Source organism: Aythya marila (genome assembly GCF_965140915.1).
Source record: "Aythya marila genome assembly, chromosome: 3".
Classification (NCBI taxonomy): domain Eukaryota; kingdom Metazoa; phylum Chordata; class Aves; order Anseriformes; family Anatidae; genus Aythya; species Aythya marila.
Genome location: NC_139044.1, coordinates 32,087,070 through 32,111,705, shown reverse-complemented (window position 1 = coordinate 32,111,705; position 24,636 = coordinate 32,087,070). Strand labels below are relative to the sequence as shown.

Below are 24,636 nucleotides of genomic sequence, written 5' to 3'. Positions count from 1 at the left end.
CATCATGATTTTTTTCCTCAGTAATTGAGGCAGCAGACCGGTTTCCAATTTGCCTCATTCTACTATTGTATTCCCCATAATTCAGACATAAATTGAACGAAAACGAAACCCAGTTCTCAGAAATCTTTCAGACAAACCACAAAAGCAAACAAACATTCAATACTTAGAAAAAACGATGACACCTTCTTCAAAAGTTCCTCAAAATAGTATCTGAAAGGTGGAACTGCCAGACTGGTTTCCAATTCTACCAAGCAATTTTGTGCCTAGCCCAGAAGCTGTCATGGTTCAGGGTAGTCCTGTTCCACTCACGTGTACTGACTTTCTCCCACAGCACAGCAGCTACCAACAACCATTTATGACCATTCATTCCATGGTTCAAAATACCTGAATGAATTTTGACTTCCTCAGAGCCCCTTCCTTAAAGAAACAGCATACAAACACAACGTTGTTTTACAAAAAATACTACCAGATGAGTCATGTTTTCACAAAAGCAGTTTCTGGTCAAGATCCCTCTTGAAGAGAAATAGGCCATTCAGTAGTTCTAAGAATATATGAAGCTTTAACCCATCTGGCTTTCCTAATAGAAGAAAATGATTTGCTATTCCAAGACCTTTTCATACAAAAAGTACAGCAGTGCCTTTGCACCTTCGGGTATAACAACTCTCAGTACCAGTCAGATTCCCACATTTCAACAAACCGGATGCTTTCTCCTCAGGCCCAAGAAAGAGAGTCTTTTTAAATTCAAACCTGATCAACCTTCACTTAAAGACAGCAATGATTCAATTCTTCATCACCCAGCTTCCCCTTGGGTGGGAAAGTGATAGCAAACTTCATAAAGATTAAGTAGAGTGGAAGATGCCTAGTCTTGAGTATCACCATTGTATTATCCATTAACCACCGATTAAAAACGGCTTAATTCTTTAACTCTCAAGGAGTTTACAGCCCTAAAGCTAAAGTCAGAGCCTAAGTTTCAGCAGCTGTTAGTAATGATTGGCTGTTAGGCCTATAGGCAGCATCCCCTAATGCTGCCCATGTTTCTACATATGCTCTTCAAAACAGCAAGCTTCATATTTGCTCTTCAGTACTGTAGGAATCACACCAAACTTAAAAAAAAAAAAAAAAAAAAGTATACTCCTGTGTGTGCACCAGCACTGTTACTTTCTGATACTGCTTTTTAAGAAGAAACATTCAAAAAAAAATAACCCACGACTTTCGTCCTGAGATTTCCTGTAATGATTCACTCTTTTCTTTGAGTTTTATTAATATGTATTTCCAGTATCAAACTGTAAGAAGCATAAATGAAAGAATATTGCTTATTCTCACATGGAACTAAGTGTCAGCATATACTCTAACTTGTTTAAAAGCTTGTGACAGGACTGTCTCATTGTCTGTATATATGTGTTAAAAGTACAAATGAAAGCAATTCCTACCACATCCACATAATTTATTTTCAGAATAACATAAGCAGAAACTAAGGAGAAGCAATCAGAGAAAACAAACAAACAAACAACAAACACAAACATTCTAAAAGCCTGCAAGTACCCTTCACTTTCAAAACCTGAAATACATAATCCGAAATTAAAATGAAAAGCTATTCCTGAACTTGTATTCCTTGCTCTTTTCTGTCTCTGGAGCATCAGCATAGAGCAACAATAAGATTTGGTATCTCTATTAGTGGAAATTAAATACCTGAAACAGTGGAACTAAAATGGAACTAGCTTTAAAGATGGATTTTTTTTTTCAATTGTTGAATTGTGTACAGACACAAAAGAATTAAAATCTCAAAAAAAACCCACAGATACTGATGTTACATTTCACGAAACATGACTTAACGGAACAGCATTTACCATTTACAAAGCAGAATTTCTCATTGCTATTTTTTTTTTTTTTTTAGTGGCATACCTGTCTCCTTCTAATTTTGGTATATCTGAGCAGCTAGATGAATCTTCTAGCCATGCTAGTGTTGGTCTCCTTGAGTCAACCCCTGAGCTCTGTTCTCCTGATAACATAAGTTGCTGCACAATAGCTGGATCATATGCATTGATCTCAAATTTTAAGTGGACCTGAGAAACAACAAAAAGCAGAAGAGATCTTTGACATGTATCAAGACATTCTTAATCAGAAGTAATTAGTTAATAAAAATTAGTTATATTGTATACCTTCATAAGTTTGGAAACATCCCATATGCAGATCTTTCCTCGCTTTGTTGCAGCAGCTAGAAAATGAGGGCAACTTCCAGACCCAAAGCAGGCTATTCTGTCAGTGCCATCTGTGCAGGGAAACTGTGCTGGACTTGTTGCCAGTGTGACTGAAAGAGGTACATTCTGAGTGTGCTCTCCCTTGACAAATGGGCAGTTTGGGGAATGTCTCTCATGTTCAGACCTTTTCATATTAAAAACAAAACATATCAAAATTGATTTCTTACTCTGAAAAGCATATACATCATATACAAACTCAGCCCTTGAAGCCCTGTAACTGAACCATTTGAACCGTATTGTACTCAAATATATAAGAAATTCACTAAAACATTTTCCCCTGCTATTTCTTAATAGCAAACTGTATGAAAGCCTCTGATCAATTAATGGGTAGTCACATTCAAATGGAAGAATCTGTCCCATAATTAGTCCTAAAAATCATACATTAAAAAAAAAAACCTTCTACACACAGTAGCTCATCACATTAGCATGAATAACAACAACAACAAAAAAAACACATTAGAATTCCAATACCATGAGATATTATAAGTAGCCTTAATACGAAGCTGTAATGTCCCATTTTTATTTCTATACCCACACAAAAATTGAAATTGAAAACAGCCCTAAATGACACATTGACCTAGAAGCATAAAAACCACAACACATTTCTAACCTTGATATATAAGGAAGCAGAGATAGGACAAAGAGCAATTACACCACTATAAAATGTCTGGAAATTAACAAGGAAATTAATAGGATGGCAACTGTGAAACATGTTAAAAAGGAAAGTTTTCAGCAAGTCAGGAATCTGATGTGTTGAAATAATGATTATAAATTACCGAATAGCTATGACACAAATTACATTAAGGACCCTTTTTAAATCAATATAAGGTCCTCCACTTCTGTCAGTATGCACGATTCTAGCTGATTCAGGCAACTTTTAACAGAGCTTGCAACTTTATGTAGAAGGCAAATATGTACTACATGGTCACTGCAGTTTAAATACTTGCGTTCTTTTCACAATTGTATAGAAGACTGGATTTAGAACCAGGCAAAGAAATGTCGGTTGCCATTTTTGTCAAGACTTTGAAATGAAATACCACATCAGAATTAAGAAAAACAACTGCAATTTCTGGGTTTTAGTATCATACAGAAGTTTGGATTTCCAGAATGATTCCATGGGAATAATCAAAAAATATTTTATTGTACTATGTCATTCTCATCAGTGCAACTTCCTAAATTCATCAGAAATTCTACTGAGATATGGAGACCTTTGTCCTCCAAGATTTCTAACATCTTCAGCATAAACCTGTCTACTTACTTCAAATATTATTGAACTTACCAAGGTTCATCTGTAGGCTCCCAGCATACCAAACACACACTACAGGTAAAGCACATGGCTCTGTCATCTCCTGATGAAGCAGGCTATAAAAATAAGAAGGAACACTTGAAATTCATACAGCTATATAACACAAAACACTAAGTGGGTAACCGAGTCCACTCCTTCTAGTGGCATAGCAAAACACAACATCAAATTTATAAAAAGACAAAAATTACATAAAGTGGAAATATTTCACATTAAAAAATTTGATACACAACATTTCTATAGAAGAGATCAAGAAACAACACCCAAGCCACTGATTAAAAGCCACACAGAAATAGATGAGAACATAAGTGAACAGCTTTACTACTAAGACATTTTTTTCTTTGGAGAAAACTCATAAGGTTCAAAAATTCTGCTGAGCTTCAAAATTTTAACTGTACATTTGCATGCTTGTAAAAATACAATTTGAAAAAAACATTTCCTATTATGCCTTCAATCTGCTGAAATATAAAGCATTCGATATCAACTCCTCGGCAAAGATGGTTGTTACAAGCTGAAGTGACAGAGGAAAAGAATAGAATTTTCCGTTCTCTTAAATTTAGCATTTTCATGACTACTTTTCAAGTCACTGAGATACACTTGGGAACATGCAGATATAATTCTAACATTTTTTTCCTGTATTTTAATTCCTGAACATGCTCTTTTCAAGAGCACTTAAGAAAAACATTATCCATTTGAACCTATCAAATGTTGCGATGACATAAGGCAGACAATATGGATGTCAAACAACATGTACTATGTACATCCATACCATACATAAGTATTTTACAGTGAAAATAACCTCAGAAAATGAAAAATGGGAATAGAAAAAAAGAGTAGTGGAGTAAAATGTTGAGGCTGTAGTATTCAGTAAGCTCAATAATTTAGTAATGTGATCTACGACTGCTGTTTGTCACAATATAGTTTTCTTTAAGTGCCACTGGGAAAATGTAGTTAAAAAAATCTGGTGTCAGGCCTACTGCTTTCTCTCCTTCACTCGTATTGTAAAAAGTAAGAATATTTACTCAACAATCTCATGAGGAGAAAAAGAGATGCTGTGTAACTACCCAGTTCATCTTTATTTAACTCAGATTTATCTGATACTTATGAGCATTTTATATGCTTAATTTGGAACAATGTTTTCTGTGATGTGTACAAGAAAGAAGCAACCTCAAGGCATGAAAATATGGAACAGTAAGAAAAAAAGAGCTGAATGACATTTTTTCATTATGCTTTCTGAATTATTTTGGAAATCCATTAAGGAAAAAAAAATAAATTACTTTTTTCCTCCCCAAACCCTCACTTAGGAAACAAATACTACGAATAACAAAGCCTTTTACCTGGTGATAGAACCCAGCTTGAGCCATAGGATCTGGCTGTGCCCACCTATAACCCACATGAGGCCATGAAGTGAACGTCTCCCTTCTGTTAGCTTCACTATACATCAAAGACCTAGAAAGGCAAAAAAACCTACATTATCCAAAACTAAATAACTAAATAAAAACCAACAAAGTAAACTAATTATGAGATATTTTCAATGCTTTAGCAACTGTTAGAAATAACACAGGTAGTTATCAATAGCTTACATTTAAAATAATCATTAACAGTTACAGGAAAGTTACAAAGTTCTCTCACTTAGGTGCCTAAAGTGCCTCAGCAAAGGACCAAAAGCAGTACACAACAACCTAGAGGCCTTAAACGTGGAATAAATAAAAGTGGAATAAAGTGGTTTGTTTTTTTAAATGATGACTACTGCAGAAATCTGGGTTTATCAATTGAACAGGTAAGAAAATACATATTTTAAAATACCTCAGTGGGATATTTTAAGCTTGACTGAATACATGCAGTACAAACTTCCCAATGTTTGTCACTTACTGCATATTGTAATATTTGAGAATTACGAACTATTTAATCACAAAATCTGAAATCCTCTGTAAATGCAACACCTACAAGGAAAATAAGCACAATTTTTCCCCACCTTCCCTGTTTAATTTCAGTGCATATCTCTCATTTGAAATAGCACGTGAGAAACAGCTATCATCTTTTATTTTTTCTTGACTCAAGTTCTCCAGTATCATCCCATAAGATGCCATCCTGCACAGAAAGGTACGTATGGCTGTAAGAACTAACATTGTTCAATGGAAAAGTGCCTCACTTCTTGCTTCTTCCCCTCAGTGTCAAGAGCTTCTTGCTGCTTTGCAAGAGAATGGTTATATGAAACATTTCCCACCAAGGAAATAAAATATTCTTTTAACAACCACTAAAGGGGTGTCGTAAGTTGACATTATACCGTCTTCAGAAACTGACCTCAGAGAGCTCTAACCAACAATACAATATGGCGAGGTAAAGGTAGACCTGGAAGTTTGGGGAGGGGAGGTAAGAGATGCAATCATATATTTTTTTCTTAATTATTTGAACCATAACATATAATGATATACTTGCAAAACAGTATTTATATAGAAACTTTCAAGAAGGCATTCATTTATAGACTTTGAAGATTTATCAGCATTCTAACTAGTCTCAGCTTACGAAGGTTAAAATAATAGGTTACTCACTTACTTACACATTATCACTTGGATCAGAAAGAGATGAAGCAACAGTCTATGAGGTAAATTTTCTCTGATCCCAAACACATAGCAGGTGACTAGAGAGTTCAGAAGTTGCATTTACACCCAAAGGTAACAACTTCCTAAACTTTATCCTCTAAAACACAAAGCAAGGGCATAACTCCTTCCTGCATGAAGGAAAAGGAATTGATTTCATGATGTAGCATAGTGTGTATGCTCTAACTTTGGTAGACAAATGTGTGCACTTTGTGTTCAGAAGAAGCATCTACCAGCTCTTAAAGCCATGCAGTTTCTGAATATGTTAACATTGCAGCCTCCGAAGGTTTATAGTACCGGCCTGAGTACAGCCAGTAACTCAAGTAACTAGTCACGTGCACTATACTGTCCAGACACAACCATAACCAAACATTATGAAGAATAAAACGTGGATGAACACAACATATTAACATGCTATAGTACCACCTGGGGACCTAAACGTAGGGCTGCATATGTCACCTTTCTGAACATGTATGTTGGGAGTAAGAACAAAATGAATTCATCTGATAGGCACAGAGGTCAGAATCCAAACATAAGTATTCTGGTACTCAAAGGTTTCTCTAAGTTTAGTAATAGGTACAGTGCATTTTGCATTAAACACTTGATTAGCTGTATGTATAAGAGCAGGAACATACAGAGCAGGACTAATTCATTTTTTTTCCCCCTTTCAGGGAATAAGGTCATTCCAGAGCTTATCCTGATCCAACTAAGGGGTCAAATTCATCATTTATTTTGTCTTTACTTACCTGTCCACAGATCGACCAGGTCCCACACCAAGTTCTGGTCGTGCGCTGGGTAAGAGGTAAGATAACCTATCCATCACAGAGGATGCTACAGGTAAGGCAGCAATATTTTGATTTATCTTCTTGAGTTCATTTACAATGGCACTGGCGACAGACTTCAAAACATGATGAGGAAGGTGGAACATAACCGTTGCCCACTAAATTAAGGGGGGAAAAAAGTGCACAGGTAAATATGTTTTAAGATTTTAACATGTACACAACAAATAGTTCACAAAGGTGTCAAAAGCAAAAAGAAATGCATGTATTGCATTCTTTCATGATTTCAGTTAATTTAAGTAATACAAGAACAGACACACAAAAGCAGCATGGACATAATGATGCAAGGAAATTTTGTGTGTTTAAAATGTTAAGCTTACACCCTGCTAGTTTCTTTTTGAATAAGTAAAATTTCCCTCAGAAGAACTATAGAACTATAGTTCTATAGAAGAACTATATATAAGAAGGAACACATAATATGTTTCATCCTCTTCAAAAGAAATTCGTCACACCAAGTCAAGCAGTCTGAATGCTTCGTTAATGATATGCAAGCAAATTTGAGTTGGGAATCCATGCTAGACAGTAGGAAAACAAATTCTCACCTTCGCAACTTTATGATTTGCTGCTGTTTCATGTGAGGTATTTTTTAAACCATCCTTCAGTTGTGTGATGAATAAGTCATATCCCTCTGTGCTAGAAACATCTACTTTTTCTATGCAAGCAGATAACAGCTGCTGAGCCTAAAATGCAGATGTGCAAGAGCAGTTAGCACCCACGTTAAATAGCTCCAGACGAGAACTACAACTGTTTCGTTATTCTGGGAAATGCACTTTGGCACACCTAGTTTGTTTTATGTTATATCAGCATAATCCCACAGAAGACCCAAAGTTGAGCAAGCAGTTCCAGATTTTAGTTTGTAGCCCAACCAATGGATAAATATCTGCAGTAATTTCAGTAATTATTGCAAGTTCCCTCAGGTACTGTATTACCAAATGTTAAACAACTCAGTCACATAAACAATTAACACATCACATATTAACGCCAAGCAAAATAAAATCACGTATTACCCAGTGGTTTTCATTCAAAATGATTCATTCACCTTCAGGGACAAAAAATGAGTCCACAAGTTTTGACATTTTTCTGAGTATCTTTATATATAAAGGAAAGTAACAGATGATACAGAGCAAAACAACACTAGCAAAATTATAGATAAATTACTTACAATGCTAGTATAATAAATTAAGTTGGAAAACTAGGCAGAAGGAAATGGGCTGGTTTTGAAATCTAGAGAATTTTTACAACTCAGAACTAACGCAACTAGAAAAGAACACTGTAAACATCCATTTACACAACTTCTTTTTCTTCCATGTCCCATGTGTTTCTGGTTTGCCCCACTAAGCGTTAGTTTCACGTCCACGGGTAAGATTTAAAGGTAGACCTTTTGGGCCAAGCACAGAGCATTCTGTACCTGTTGTTAAGTAGGCTACATCTGAAAAACACTCAGGAACTGCTCCAAACAGAATGGCCGCTTGCTTACAAGCTTGGGGAGCTCAGGGGGAAAGAGCAGAATAAGGCCACTCAGCCGCCTAGCTAAGCCTGTGTCTGTTCCTCAGATTTCAACAAACTCATACTTCACAAATCTCTCACAGAAGACAGAAGATCAACAGATGAACTGTAAATGTTTATAATTTTACAGTGTTCTAGGGAGAAGTAAAAACAGCATAAAGGCAATATCACAGCTTGTCAATGTCGCCGATTAGAAATGCACACACAACGCACTGCATCACCAGCAGACCTATCTTAAAGAGCAAAGATTTGCAGAGAAGTTCTACAGACTAACAAAAAATACTCTTGCTTGGATAAAGGTTCTTAATCTTCCTGTGATGAAGGAATTGGATTGATGCATTTGAATGATGTTTAATATCTGCTAAAACTTTCTGAGGTCCATGTAACTCCTGTTTACAATTAAAAGATGGCTAACAAAATTTCTCCCATCTTACCAATTTGGTCTTCACCTCTCCCAGCCGGTCCCTGCCAAACTTTAATATTTTCCAATTTCTTTCTACAGAAAGGACCTTTACAGAGAAATGCTACTATCTTAACCCTGAAATAAGGGCCTGCAATTTTTTCTTTAAAACCAAAAGATTCTTTAGCTAAAACTGACACAGTTGGTATTAAAATGTGAGGCTACAAACCAATGACAGCAAAACAGAGAGAGAAAAAAAAGAAAAAAAAAAAAAAGGAAATGCTGACCTATCACCCTCTTCCTATTTAGCCACACACACCAAGATTTCATAGGTAACCACAAAGGGTCTAAAATTGATGCCAGTGGCAGCAAATGTAAGGAACCTGAAAAGGTCTCTGCGGAAACCTCTGTGAAGTAACAGGTTATTGCTGTTACTCCTACTAAGCACCCATCATTCAATTCTCCAAGAGCACGAAAATGTCTGAAATCATGGCTCAGGCTACGGTTTTGTTGGTAGTGCATCATTCAGTATAAATTTATCCCATCCCAAATTGGAAATTGTGCTTTTCACAAAGTGCTTTAAAGATTCAGAATCCGGATCCAGTAGTCCAGTTTTTTTTTCTTGGTTCTCTTTTTCTTTTCTTTTCTTTTTTTTTTTTTTTTGACTGTATTTTAGGACTGTATGTACTAGTCTAAATATTAGCATTGGCAGATGCTCTATGCTCTTCCCAAAGAAAGAATTCATCTCGCTTAGAATTTGAATTGTTGCACAGACCTACATGCCTTCTCTATTCCACAGGTGAAAGCTACTTTTCTCATCACCAAAGACCTTGTCAGCTATCTTGTATTAGGCAACATAATATTGATGTACATACGACCTCATCTAATAAACACTTCACTAGCCAAGGCAAACCAAGCAACAAACCTGAGCAATACACCTAAGGGAATATGTATCCATTTGATTCCCTTACAGTGATACTACATGGTGGGTTATATTGTCTCAAATCAGGTAGAATCACAAACAATGTTACTGCAACTGTAGGGGTCCAAAGATGAAAGAAAGAAACATTTTGCAGGGGAAAAAAAAAAAGTGTTGTTTTCTTTTTTTTTTCTTTTCTTTTTTTTTTTCCCCCCAAATCAGGCCAACTGACCTAATTAGAGAAATTCAATTCCAACATTAACTTTTCACATGCGGCAACGTCATATTAACTGCTTTTATAATTGACATTTTTTCCATGAAAGCCTGTACAAAAAACAATCTTAAAAGACCAAGAATGCTAGCAGCCCAGACCAACTTTTAGAAGAGCATATGCTATACATAAGCATTGACAATACTCTGGAAATGAGTCCTTATTTCTGATCACTGAAGTTCCTTTGTTTGAAATAACGTGCTCCTGATGAGGCAAGGCATCATTTGTTTGAGATAGGAATAACCACAAGAAGCTATTGCTCTGTGATGACCAATAACTAAAAAACTTAACCATTACACGCTGTTAATAGCACACCAGAAACTCCAGGACAAACATCTGGTTTCAGTATTATTGACAGTTATTTACATACTTTTTTCCTCCTGTATCTTACCTCTGTAACCGGCAATTCAAGCTGAACCACGTCATCTTGTTTTGAAACAGGTGTTTGCAGAGCTGTGTCTAACAATAAGATGCCATTGAGATCTTTCCTACATCCTACTGCGTAATCGTCCACAAAGATCACTTTATCCACAGCAGAAATATACTGACATTTCACCCGTCCACCTGGTTTAGCTGTAAAGCAAAAGACAAAAAAAAAATCTTATTAGAAAACAGCTTTTATAAGAGACCTATAATATCTGTTCTGGAAAGTAATGTAACACTCAGGTAAATCTCTGCCTCCCAGGGTAATCAAAACTAGCATATTAGCTACGACACCTTTCATCAAAGCTTCACCCTGCCTCCACCTGTACATCGTCAGAGACACACGACAGATGTGTTCTTCTAGACGTTAAGGTAGTTTATTTCTTCTCTGCTCTGCACACACGATGCCAGGGAGAGGTCAGAGATGTTTGCCAGGGGTGGCTGTCAGCAGATGTAAACAGAGGCTGTGGCAACGGGCATGAGCCCAAATGTTTAAACACTCGATGCTGTCATGTGTCTGAGGCTGGCTGGATTGTAAAACTAACGCGATGTAATACACGACCTGTGTAGAAAGCAAAGTGTGTGAATTCACTGAAAATGTAAGCTGCTGCTACATGTTAAAAGCACAGAGATACATCATGCGAAGGGCAAAGCTGAAACCTCTGGATAGGCAACATAGAGCTCTTCTTGTTGCACAGGAACAGGAGTTTCCTTAAATTTTGTGTTAATCAAGTCCTGTCCCTGTTCTCTTTCAAGTCCTGTCCCTGTTCTCCTCTTTCTTCAGATGCTAGATGCTGTTTTTATTACAACTAATTAAAAAGACATAATTTTGGTAGATAACATCCAGATAAAGACAACTACAATCCGAAATTCTTTCATCTCCACACTCTGATACAGATAAACAGAAATTAAACCTTCTCGAATGGAGGAAACATAAATCTGACCACGCTGCATTTGTAGCATCCTCTCTCAAAAACAGTACAAGACTAAATGTCAGCAGCCCTCGTCACCAAATTTTCTGAACCAATGACTCACGCATACTGAAAATATAGGACACAAAATATAGGCCTTTGTCTGCGTGAAGTATACTCAGTTGTAAGCATTGCTACTGAAGTCAGAAACACTTGAAGAGCCCCAGAATCACTCGATAGTGGAGAAGCTGTTGGTCCTACCTCACCTTTAAAAAAGGGTCCTTTTGGTAACAGCCTGGCATTCCTCACACAAGAATTTCTACAGACAACACAGCGGCAGGCAAGGAAACAAGTCCTTCTATAGAAAAATAACGGTTTCTACAAAAATTCAAATATAAGTTTGAACTTGCCAGATCACAACAGGACACTTTCTTTAACCCATCACTTCTCTCCTATTCTTTTTAGGGAAGATGAGAAAAGCAGCTCACCTTTTTGGGCCGTGCCAACAGCACAGCCACTTCTGATTTCCTGTCAACCACAGGAGTATGTTCATGCCCTTTGAGTATGAGTTAAGCAGCCTGTAGGAGCCCTGGTCCCATATGGCTTTTAAGGCTAGATTTGTTTTATTCTTAAACCATTTTTGCAGCGAAGTTAAAGAAATCTCCTGTGTGAACCACCACCTGGCTAACAAATACCCTCTGTGCGAGCAGTCCCAATTTTACAAGACAATGAAGATTAATTATGAGGTAGACAACATGCCTAATCAAGACACTATTTTTACTGTTACGAAACAAAGCAAAACCTTCTAACTACAGCCCAAGTCCCAACAGCTGTGATTCTCACGGGGCTTCCAAATACTTTGGTTATTTACATGCCAGAAAGATTTTGGCTAAACTAGCTCTAGAACATTACTTACGGTTGCCAGCTGCATTTTATTTGAAGCACATAAATCCCAAACAAGCTACCTTAATCTGAGCCTAAGAAACTTCAAGGAAATTATGCCATCGGTGTTGAGCATTGCTCCAAAACCCAGGGAAACACCTTCTGCAGTCATCTGGCTTACAACATGAGTAGCCTCTGAACTGTTGTCCAACTCTGCTTTCCAGCCTTAGCACAAGCAGATCGCAGTTCCTCTCAACATCTCTGGCTTATCTGTCTAGGATTAATACCACTGCAAATCACAAAGAAATTGTTAAGCTTTTTGTCAGTTCCTTTAAGGAAACCTGGCTGCTAGCACGCTGGAAGTGAGAGTCCAACAGCGCATTAAGTTATGGTATGTCACCTACAGCAACATTACAGCCAGTGACCTGGGGAGCTGAAAGCAAAGCAAACAAACAACAGATTGCAAAAAATGAAGAATTTGAGAAAGGGAACATTCCCCTCCACCTTCCGTGTGTCACACAGTACAGAACAGAGACCAGCAATTTCCTGTGCTCAGAAATTTGACCTATGAAAAAATCTATCAGAGAAAACCAGCTTGCCTGTAGAATACATAAAGATCTAAGCAGCTTTGATTGTGCCCCCTTGTCTGCAGGCATCACGATGAACCAAACCAAGCACCCATTTGGCCTGGCTTTTTAAGGAGTAGAACTAAAAAGCTTCTTGCAGTTTCTCTGCTTATAGAGAGTTTTAGCCCCAGTGAGGCTACAGCTGAAAAGAAAGTGGCTGTTAAATGAAAACGCGTGGCCACCAACACGAAGAGATGCAGGTCACTGTTGAGAGGAACACCTGTGGTCTTTTTACAATATTAAAAAATATTTTAAATTAAATAATTTTAAATAATTTAAATTAATAAAAATATTTAAAATTTTAATTAATATTAAAAAAAAAAAGTCAAGCCACCTTGAAGACTGCTAGCCAGGAACGGCACTAAAACATATAGCAGTTAGTAAATCTCTTGACAGGACACTCCCAATGCACAGCATGCAAAATAAAAAATAAAATAAACAAAACACAAATAATATCTAAGTTACAGCCAAGTAGGACTTATCTACAGCTATAACGTGAGAGCAGTAAATGCATGCATCATAGCAAGGCTTCCATAATGCCAAGATCCAAGGCCAACCACCTACAGGGACATCCATCACTTCTACCTATGGACGCAGCAAGGCCTTTTGATTGAGAACTCCAAGTAATATTTTTGCAGAAATACAACTCCCATCAGCTCAGCAAAACACACTTCATGTGCACTGATACCGTTTTTTCCTCTTGCAATCTAAACTAAAACACCCAAACAAGATCCCAGCGCCCACTTCAAAATACTGCAGCCATCGGAATCAAAGCACATAAAGGTTTGGAGTTCAAAAGCTTTGCCTGTCCTTTTAACTTTGCATCATTAGATTTCAACATCTCAAGCTGTTTAAAGGAAGAGAATCCAAAAACTCAAGGGAAGAGAATGGTACAACTGCCAAAGTCCTTAAAATTTACTATAAGAATTAAAAACAAAACTTTATCTTCCCCTTTGTATTGTCAAGTGTAGGTGTAAAGCTTTAAGTTTAGGAGATATTACCACTCATGGGAACAGGCTGTGTGAAATTCTTCTTCCACAAGCCAGGTTAACAGACAGTAAAAGGACAGCAAGTAAGCAAACCACGGAAATGGTCTGGTTTAAAAAAAAAAAGATTGTTTCTGAAGTGCTCTACATCAGTGGCTCAGAAGGAAACAAAGACCTAGCACTTATGAACATTTGGGAACTCAGTAACAAGAAGATGGATGTGGCAGGACAAACCAGGCCCTGACTGCTCATCAGCACTGAATTTAGCAGCTGTCAATCCTCTCTTATTCCTCCTGCACCTTCAGTGCAAACTTCAGCAGCGCTCCGTACCTTCGAGGTCCAGCTCCAGCCCCTGATTTGCACCAAACGTCACCTCAGCAAAGCACTCTGCTGCCACCTTGGAGACACTCTGTGCACCCCTTCTTTCCCCAGAGAAAAACTCCCCAAATTGAAGGATAAGGGTGGAAAGGAATCTCTTGGATGCAAACAAGTTGAAGTTGCCATTTTAGATGAATGAACTGGACATGCTTAAACCTCCTTGTTTCCTACATGAGCAACGCTTTCACTTTTAAATCCCACTACGTACTTACACCTCTATCTGCCACATCACTGGGAACAGCAGTCCAAAATGAAGGAAGAAACCAAAACCACATTTAGAGCTGAAACAGGAAAAAAACACTAAAATTGATCTCTAGCAGCAGGAATGCTAAAGGAGGCAGAAACACCCAGCTCAGCATTGCCAAGTGCCTGCACTTTATTTGCAACTCCAGCATGTGCCAAAATTGGATTTCGTTAATCAAGAACAAGGCACGTGACTTACAGTTTATCTTTTCCTTTAGCTTCAAGCAGGACAGAATCGTTTCAGTATCGGTTTCACTGTATGAGAGCAGGGTTTAATACTTCTTGTTAAAGGGGTGTAGGAAGGTGTGTGACCTGGCCCAAAACATGGGAGGCTGTCACAGGAATATTAACCAGACGTGTCCGATCAAGGAATTCATAACAGAAGTTAACATTAACTCTTAAAAGCTTCCAGATCACAAACAAAAAAAAGACAGTGTCTTTTTCACAGTTTTTCTCCAAATAAGAACTATGATTTTCAGGGAAGATCTATTTGGGAAATTTCAGGCAGGTTACAGGGCATCCACACGGACCCAGAGACAGGCAAAGAACGCTCTGCAGGTCAGCACCGGGAAGTCCCCATTCTTCTAGAGCGGTTCCCATCACAGCATTTCACAACAAAACCGTTGCCAGCTGAAATGTTTACAACCAGTTCCTCTTTCTGTCACTAAAATGGCCAGAGGAGCTGAGTTCACCCATTACGTACCCTGCAGTCTCTAACGGGAGAAAACAGCTCCAGTTATGGCACTTTTAAAACTCCAGGTCTGTTTGGCAGGAACAGGTCTAGTTGTTTTTTCCTCCTTTCTTTGTCCAAGTCCCAAATTGTAAAGAGCTTCCGAAACACCAAGCTGGAGGACTGCCTGAACTCCCAGGCCTGAAGCTGGGAGTTAATGATTCAACACTAAGCTGGCAGACAGCTACAGTGGCATACAAAGGTTGACAGGGCTTGCTATCTCCATCGGTGACCTGGACGATGGATCAGAAGGCACCTTCAGCTCGACTGTGATGACCCCAAATGGGAGGAGAGAGGGAAGCGAGGCAGCTGAGGCATTAAAGGGCAGAGCTGCCATTTAAACGGACCTCAAAGAGCCAAAGAAATGGCTTGACGGGGATCTTGTGAACTTCAACAAGGACAAGTGCAAGGTCTTATGGGTCTAAACTCACCACACAGGATAGGATAGGAGTTGAGGGGCAAACATCAGTAGCTCTGCTCAACGATTTTGAAGCCACGTGCAGAAAGATAACTGTACACAGGAGTAACCAAACTGAGTCGGAGGAAGGATGCATATTTTATCCAAGACAGTGCTCTAAATGAAATGTTCAGTAAATCATTTAAGAAAAGGTACGTGTACAACATGTTCTTTGTCTAATGCTGCTGTGATTCCACCTAAACATCTAGCATCCACAATCGTCTGTAGCCAAGAGCTGCATGTGGTACCGTTTCTAGCAATTGGTTTAAATTGGGCACCTGATCATTTCTTTTGATGCCCTCCAGACCATGCTGGAAGAGACAGTTCAATCCAAACTTACGTTTTCCACAAACCCAGAACTTTGCAAACCTCTCTCACACTCCTACCTTCCCACTTCCAACTCTCCATCACATTTTTTGGGTTGAATATTCATGGTCTATTGGGTTGTCTTGCACAGGTAACCCACTGCCTGCCTTACATTTGTAGTTCTGTTAGACTCCTTTTGAGTGGAAATAAGTAAAATTGCACACGTGACAGCACAGAGATGCACTTATATTCTCTGTTTTTTTTTTTTTGACTTCTCCAGTAATTGCTTACATGATCGCTGCTGAGCATTTAGCTGGTATTTCATATTTCTAGCACAAGTGCAAGATCTCATTCTGTCATTATGAGTCAGTTCAGAGCCCAGAACACCAGGCTCCGGCTCCGCTGAATTCTTATGAGGACTTCAAATTAATTAAATGCATTCTCACAGGAGTTTTTCTTCCCCTGATAATTGCTTCCATATAAGAAAGCTGAAGTAGAGCAGGCTAGATCCATTAGTGTTTAAGCTATATTTACAAGTGGAAGTACTCTTTAGGATGAATTTTCAAATGCTGCGTAAGAACTGGCAAAAATGAAGGAACTTGTACATTTAAGACAACTACACGCAGCATAAGGATATCTGAACATGGTGACCAAGCAAGTTGAACTTCAGTGTCACTATAAGGGGGCATTCCCAAAGGTTAACTTAAGCCTTGGAAGCCTGGGCTTGCCATGCTGCTTCAATGGGAGGCAAGTTCCTCCAAAAGTTCAGAGTACAGCCTTCTGCGTTATTACCTGGAAAGGAAACCTACAACTGTTTGTTAATTCTGGCTTACAAAAGCTATAGAAAACAGAAAAAAATCCACTATTAAAACAAAGTCTATCTAGCAGTGCCATGTGCCATCATTTACAACTCAGCCTGGATGTAGGATCCAGTAGAAGAGAGGTCAGTTGAATCTGCCACAACATTTCTCCACAACACCCTTACTTTCTTGAAGTAGTTTTTCCTGCCAGTTTCTGTAGCCTGTCACCCAGTGAACAGTTTATCACACTCTTCTTCTACAGCTGCCAGATGCTCAGCCAGGATTTTGGTTGCTTCACTCAGGTCAGGGAAGTGCAGCGGACTGAAGAGCTCTCCCTCCACCAACTGCAGAGCAGGCTGAAGCACTGCCTGGCCGGCAGCACGCTGTGCAAGCCTTCACTAACCTGCACTGGGGGCGGGACACACGTTTCCATGGATGATACTAACCTTCAAGACCACTTAACTGTCATGCAAATTCCCTCCTCCTCCAAGTAACACAAAAAATATCCGTAAAACACTCACTGAACAGCCTTAGCAGATACCCCAAGACACTTTTAAGCATCATTATGTGACAGGTAAGTTGTTATTTCCATATTTTTACACTTTTAAGCTGGGCAGTAAAACAAAGACTGGCCTTTTTCCCCCTTCTCGTGCATCATCCTTATCAGCGCAGCGCTCTCTCCCCTGACATACATGCAAATCTTCAAACAATGTTTTGCTTATACCAGACTTCCCGTCTGCTTTTTGCCTAGTGGTGTGCACCGGGGCCTTACCAAATCCTCACAGCCTTCCCACAGCAAAGGCATCAGGCCAATACCAAACCCAACACCTGACCCCACAGAACCCAAAAGAAGCTGCAGGTGTTGGTGTCCACAAGCACAGCACAAAAGGAAGAGCAGAGGGCAGTGACTGCTCTTTCTGCAAGCGTCCACTTGGTGCAAGGTGCTCGTCTGGTGCCAGCACGCGGTTGCTGCAATTAAGGGAGCATTAACTATTTACAGCACAGCTTTCTACCGGCAGAAAGCAATCCTGGGCATCACTTAAGCCCCATCAGGAAAGTGAGCTGATCCACGTGTAAATCTTTTATTTAAAAATACAGAACTGGTGAGCAGTACAGATCCCAGGGGAACAGACGACACACAACGAGCTATCTCCTAACACGCCCGGGCACAGCATCATACACTCAAAGGTTGTCCTGGAGTTGTAAACCTTATTTCCATTTCCAAGACATCCTGAAGAAGCATTTCTGAAGGATGTCATACTGTTCAGAGAGACTTAAAGAATCCCCATAACAGTGAGGGTAGACAGCTTTGTTTCCTGATTTGAAAGTAACTTGGCAAGAAAACCCGCACTAACAGGTCAACGCCACACACCAAAACCAGACACAATCTTTGTTAAAAGATCAGCAGAAACAAAGACTGAATCTACAGTCTAGGACACATTTTTCTTATACTCTGTGTTACAAAATCCTTGATGTTTCATATCACTTCAGTTACGGACACCAATGCAGCAGGAACCATAAAAACAGTTACAAGTTTTATTAGCAAGGGCTCAGAAAGGTGTCCTTCCCAGCCAGTCAGCTGCTAGGCAGGACCAGTGATAGCAGAGGAGGGTGTATCAGATCCAGATCATTGAGCACCTCAGCATTCAAAAGACCAAAAGATAAGCTTTCTAAGATGAGCAATCCAAAGCAAAAGCCTTCTTCATGCTGCCCTTACTTGAGGTCCAACAGAGGTTTATCTGCTTGCTTTCATAACGTTCTGGACTTGAACTGATCAGTTCTCTCTGCCAGAACGTACTTCTGCCAGGTTTCTTCTCTGTTTTGCATAATCTGGTGTGCGACATGACTGGGAGCTGGGCTGTAGGGTTTGTCACATAAGCATATTAAAAGCTGTCCTGACCAAAGATGGACCACAACTGGTACTGAGGTTGAAAACCTCGGGACTTCTCACACCAACCAGAAATACCTCAACTACCTGAGATGGAACACAGCAGGAAGGCAAAGGTCAAATCCCAGGCACAGAGCACAGTAACTCCTCTTCAGGTCAGCTAGAAGTATTTCAAGACACATCTTCCTGCCTGCAGAAGACCTTTTTCAGAGTCCATTTGCACAGGTCTAGGAAATTTTTGATTTTCTGACTTTAAGCAATCTGAAACCTTTACTCGTACAGTGCTACTGTTGTGATGACAGCCACGAATCCATCAGCCAGATATGAATAATCCGGCAAGTTTTGCTCTCTTGTCTGGCAACATCGCATACGCCTGCATCACTGTTTGTTGTTACTTCTGGATCCCTGCAATAAACATCCTAATGTAAAAACTCCTTTAAAGACATGCAAAGAGATCTCTATTTTTATTTTATGTTAGCTTTTGCAGAAGACAATCCAGACGTGCTCCCACAGAGCTGGAAGTACCAGCTGACAGCATCTTGATAGTCTTGCAAGGTGAGCATCAAGTGTGATGTCCCCTGATTAAGCTAGCAAGTGAACAGAGCACGTGGTGGTCTACAGTCATTGTTGGTATTAAACACAACTCAAATCCAACAGATCTCCTATCCTGCTTTTTCTAGGGCTTAAGACTCTCCATGAATAACCTTAGGATCACATACATCAATGGAATGACCTCTTTGAGAAATGTTTTTCCCAGATGAGCATTGTCAGCCACGTCCAAGCACACTCAAAAGCAAGGTGGGCTGCAGCAGATCCCTAGGCAACGTGAGTGGTACTGCGGTGAGCTTTGAACTCCTGGAAGTGCTGCTGCCTGCAACTCCTTCAAGCCTAGAAGGGGACAGCAGAGTATCCCAACAGGTTCTTCCAAGAGATTACACAAAGCGCACGCTCCCTCTGTGATTTCCGAGCTGTACCGGGTCTGCACTGCAAAGGAGAATCTTTTCTTCTAGTTTTGCCTCTTGTACCACATGGAAACGAAACAAAAAGGAACAGGACAGGATATCCCCAGAGGGATTGCCAAGGCTCCGTACTTCAGAGTAACACAGCTGAGGACAAGCAGCACTCCCCAGCTTGCTGCCACAGATGACTCTCCTGGGCTGGGATCTATTTCCTTCTCAGTTCTTCTGTAGGAGGACCGGTGGCTAAGGGGCTTCTGGTGATAACGCAGCCTCTTCTTCCCCTGCTGAAACTGTTATGTATATGCACTGACCAGATTCTGCCCTGTATGAAGCACTTGGATTCAGAAGTCTGTATTTTTTGATCACTTTTAGGGACTCTGGAGTAATTTAGAAGACTTGAGCCATGAAACACTATGCATGTTAGCAAACAAGGCTCTGAAGCCATTACTATGACAAATTCATCTCAAAAAAACCTACAGAAACCTTCAAGATGGGGACTGCCCATCAGCCAGAACATCCCAGTTCCTTAACAGGTTCCTGGTCAAGCTTCCCTGGGAATCACAGCACTCTCCCAGTTCAAGCAGTTTTCTTCCTTGATTTGTAAATAAAAGGATCTGATCCATCAAACATCTGTTTGGACACACCGAGAGTCACCTGAGATGACTGAAGTTTGCTTTGCTTTTGTTGTTCTTTTTGTCTGTTTTGGTTTGTTCTTTGAGGCAGAGGAGAAGGCTCTTCCTTAGAGCACTGCGTCTAGAGACTGACATTTGGACCCTTCGTGCTCTTCGGGTGCAAGTGTTCAACTCGAAACTGGAAGCACACAAATACTTGAATCCCTAAGAGGGAATAAAGAGCCTGACAGACACGCAGGACAGCTTCCTGTTAGTCCTGAGTGACCACTACCAACAAACACAGAACCGCCAACATCCAGTTATCACGGGAATTGTCCTTGCATTTCCCAGCCGGCCTCTCTGAGGAGCACCGTGTGCCAGCCATCACGTAAAGGCTTTGGCAGAACAGAAAGAACAACCACACAGCCAGGTAAGACAAAGATTAATGCTACAGGATCACCCGATTTTCCCCTTAGCTCTTATTCACTCTCAAACTCTGAGCTGCTCCAAGCAATGACCTGGTGCTCTTGAATACACCTGCAACGTCCACCCAGGGAACGGACTGAAATAGTGAAAGATGATCACACGTTCAGTAGGCAGGTCTGAAGAAGACTCAGAGTTGTATCACATAAAAGTGTGGGAGAGGAACAAAAAGCATGAATAGTCCTCACTGAATTCCTACAGCTTGGGCACAGAAGAACAATCTCTGGCTCATCTGATACATCAGACCAATGATGTTAACACCAGACACTGACACACTAAGGCCAGAGGCTACAGCTGGATCTTCGGAAGCATGGGGAAGACCCGATCTATAACTGAACTGCCTGCTGCCTCTCAGTCTTTTGTCTTGTTCTTTAACACGCTGAAGAAAGCAATCAGTATTTACATCCTAATGAAGGCAGGCTCTACTGCTCCACCAGACTGAGTACTCCACAGGTGCAGTCTTTTCACTAAGAAGGAGCTCAGAGCTAACCATATTAATATAGGTGCCGTGAACTGCAACTGCAGATGAAAGCAACACCAGGGTTTGGTGGTATTTTATTTTATTCTTCCCTTTCCCGTAATAGGCGATCCTTTTTCTTCCTCCACTTTCTAGATGGAGAAGCTGCGACGGTTATATACATATATATTTTATTATTTTTTTTTCCCTTAGGTAATGAGCAACAGCCTTTCTGTCCACCAGAAAACTTTTGGCAGGGCAAAAGCCCCAGTTACCAAGGAGGGCAGCAGTCTCCCAAGAGCGGCAGCTTTAATTCCTAGGGACTCTATTTTTAGTTGCAGCACCAGAAGTCCCTGTAACAACAATATCCTTTGACCTGTCATTTATGTCAGTGGAGGGAACAGGGACAGAGCCAGTCTACAGGTCTGAGTGTTCAACTGCTGCTACCCTACATGAAAAGAGTTTGTGCTGTACAGAGCACGCGGACATCTGAGAACAGTTGAATTCCCTTTTCCTCCTCTTCCCAGAGAAGGGCTGAAGAGGGAGAGAACAGGAATGAACACAGTCAATAACAGCCTCGGGGACCGACTGCTGAGATGCACCTGACTTCTGACAGTCACGCCAGTCTGAACCTGCAAGGATGTTCGCTTCAAGTTTCTTCAAGCTAAACCGAGGTTATCAATTTTTTTCCATTAACGTAATCATCAGTCACCCAGGAGCAGAAAAAATTTGGGTAGCTTGCAAGCAATTCCGTTTGGTGTGAGGAGGAGTAGGATCCTCCTCTTGCAGTCGCTCTGACTGTCACAGGGAAGACTGACAGTAAGGGAGGTATACAGGGGGAATGTGCGTAACAGAAGCAGAGCAGGAAGTTATTTTTAAATAGTTACTATTCAGAGAAGAATTACCATTAGCGTTTTGAATACTAAATCAAATCCCTTGCAAGGCTTTTATCACAGTAAAATGGAAAAAAAAAAAAAAAAAAGCTCCGACTGATTTAAAGTTCACGCCTTCTTCTGCCCCTGAGAATTAAACATTTCCTACACAGCCAACCAATTATAAATTAAGCTCCCAAATTTATGCCCTCTTCCTCCAGAGCTCAGAAGCAATTCTCAAATTCTGGCAATAGTTTAAAAAAAATAAAGAAATTAAGTTACTAATAACAATAAAAGCACTTTAGGAGAAAGCAAGATAGAGAAAAACAAACAAACAAAAAAAAAAACACAAAAAAACACAGAATTTTAAAAGCAGAGTGATTTGAATTCCGAAGAAAGCGGGAAACACCACACAAGAGTCTGATTTTCATTACAACCAAGCTACAAAAGCAGTCGACAGCTGCTCAATAATTCCATAAGTTATTTTTTCTCCAACCTTTTAAAAATACATCTACTCTAAATCATGAAAAGAAATGACAGATTTTTTTTGTTCTATTCTTTTCAGGTTGACAGAATAGTTGCTGGTTCTTAAAGCAGAAGTACCTGCAGTACCTAGACTCTGTCATCTCCGCACCATTCCTGGCATTTCTGTGCCCCATGCAGGTGACAACCATCAATCCTTCACTGACATCCCTCAGCAAAACCCGATCCTCTTAGTTACACTCATCTATACAACTCTAAGGAGAGCCTAAACACACAAGCAGTACAAAGCAAATCTTTCTGTTCCAAGGACTGGTCTCACAACATACCAGAAGAAAACCCCACAATATTTTGACAACTACCACAGCTTAAGACCCATTAATGAACTGGGGGGGGGGGGGGAAGCTGTGTCAATCACACGTGGATCTTTTCCTATGGACCTAGACTGTAAATAGGGTACAAAGAGAAATGGGTGACCAAGAGCACGGCTTCACAGCTGCAGAGATACTGGGGTCTAGACTCCACAGACGTTGTCCACAGGGTTGTCCACAACCCTGCCTCCTCACCGTAACACCCGAGGGAGTGCTACTAGCATGAAAGGCAGTCGAGATATGTGGCAGCCTGAGGAGCGACGCAAAGGTATATTTAAGATGAATAGCTACATAGCTTTGGGATGGATTCTGCTCTTAAAAAACTCTGTGCCACGAGAGATGAGGGGATGAGGGATGGAGCTGGAAGGCCCCTCTGCCGAGCGGGATCACCTGTGGCACCCACACAGGACGGCACCGCCCCCCCCCCCCTCACCCCTCACCCCTCGCCCCTCGCCCCCCGCTCACCGTTGAGCGCCGACGCCTGCAGCGTGGCCCCGGAGGTGCCGTCGATGACTTTGATGGCGCCGCGCGCCGTGACGGCCAGGATGGCGTTGAGGGCCGGGTGGTAGCACAGGCTGCGCAGCCCCTCGGCGTCGCAGCGCAGGCAGCCGTCCCGCAGCAGCAGCCACTCGCACGGGCCCGGCCCGGACGACGCCGACGACGCCGCCGGGGCCGGCCCCGAGCCGGAGCCGGAGCCGGAGCCGGGACCGGGGCCGGGCCCGGCTGGGGGAGCCGGTGCGGAGGAGCAGGAGGCCGCCGCCATGTCGCGGGCCGCCGCCGCCCTGAGGAGAGGAGGCCCGGGGGCGCCGCTCGCTGCCAGGCCCGGCCGCCGCCGCCGCCGCCGCCGCCAGTCAGCAGCCGGGGCCGGGGAGACGGGGAGAGGGAGAGCGCCAGCGTGCGCGGGAAGTGACGCAAGCGCGCCGGATGCGGAACGGAGCGCCGGGCCCCGAGTGGGGAGGGGAAGGGAGGGGAGGGGAGGGGGGAGAGCGGCTGCGGGCAGGGGAGGGGGCAGCGGGGGTGCTGCGCATGCGCAGGGGGAGGGGAGGAGGAAGGGAGGAGAGGATGCTGCTGACCCCAGGCATGGCGGAGCGCCAATGCTAATGGGGTCCCCTACAAATTGGGGGGTTTAGTAAAAGGACCCCAGTTAGCAGAGGTTTCAGGAGGATGAAAATACATTAATAAGTGTCTATTTGAAGAAAGAGTAAGAAAACCCCCCAGAAGCACAGCTGTCTGTGGGGGCTGAGCTGCTCCACGCTGTTCTGACAGCCAAGCAGCGTTGAAGCATTGCCTCACTACTCCAGGAGAAACCTTAAAGACAAAGTCCAAAGCACACCTCCTCCACCTGCATCCCGTCTCTACGCCCAAACAGGTGCTTTCACGTAATTTTCAGGTAGGTGTAAGCTTTTGGATAATACAACCTATAGGATACACAGCGAAGGGAGACAGGTTTGTGCGTTTTTCTTTCTGCTATATGCAGAAGCTTGTCCAAAGCTTGTGTCCAAATCTCTTCTACAGATAGAATTCCCTACCTTGAAATCAGGTGTTTCATCTTGGAAAGGGAACGTTCTGCCAAAGGGACATAAAGTTTCCATGCATACCAAACCATATATCTTTGTTAGCCCAAGAATTTATTCATAGGCCCAAAGGCTGAGATCGATAACAGGTATAGGAATAGGA

General features: G+C 41.3%; 1 protein-coding gene across 5 annotated transcripts in view; it reads right to left on the bottom strand.

Moving 5' to 3' along the window:
- Positions 1-23,846, bottom strand: part of BIRC6 (baculoviral IAP repeat containing 6) — a 181,110-nt gene extending 157,264 nt beyond the window's left edge. For all 5 annotated transcript variants that reach the window (XM_082757615.1, XM_082757618.1, XM_082757619.1 and 2 more), the window contains exons 1-8: positions 23,425-23,846; positions 10,488-10,669; positions 7,543-7,680; positions 6,908-7,101; positions 4,899-5,010; positions 3,538-3,620; positions 2,160-2,382; positions 1,903-2,063 (exon numbers count right to left, since the gene is read on the bottom strand). In XM_082757615.1, the coding sequence (XP_082613741.1) occupies positions 1,903-2,063; positions 2,160-2,382; positions 3,538-3,620; positions 4,899-5,010; positions 6,908-7,101; positions 7,543-7,680; positions 10,488-10,669; positions 23,425-23,722 (1,391 nt within the window). In that variant the 5' untranslated portion in view covers positions 23,723-23,846. The remainder of the gene's footprint in view (positions 1-1,902; positions 2,064-2,159; positions 2,383-3,537; positions 3,621-4,898; positions 5,011-6,907; positions 7,102-7,542; positions 7,681-10,487; positions 10,670-23,424) is intronic.
- Positions 23,847-24,636: the final 790 nt, after the last annotated feature.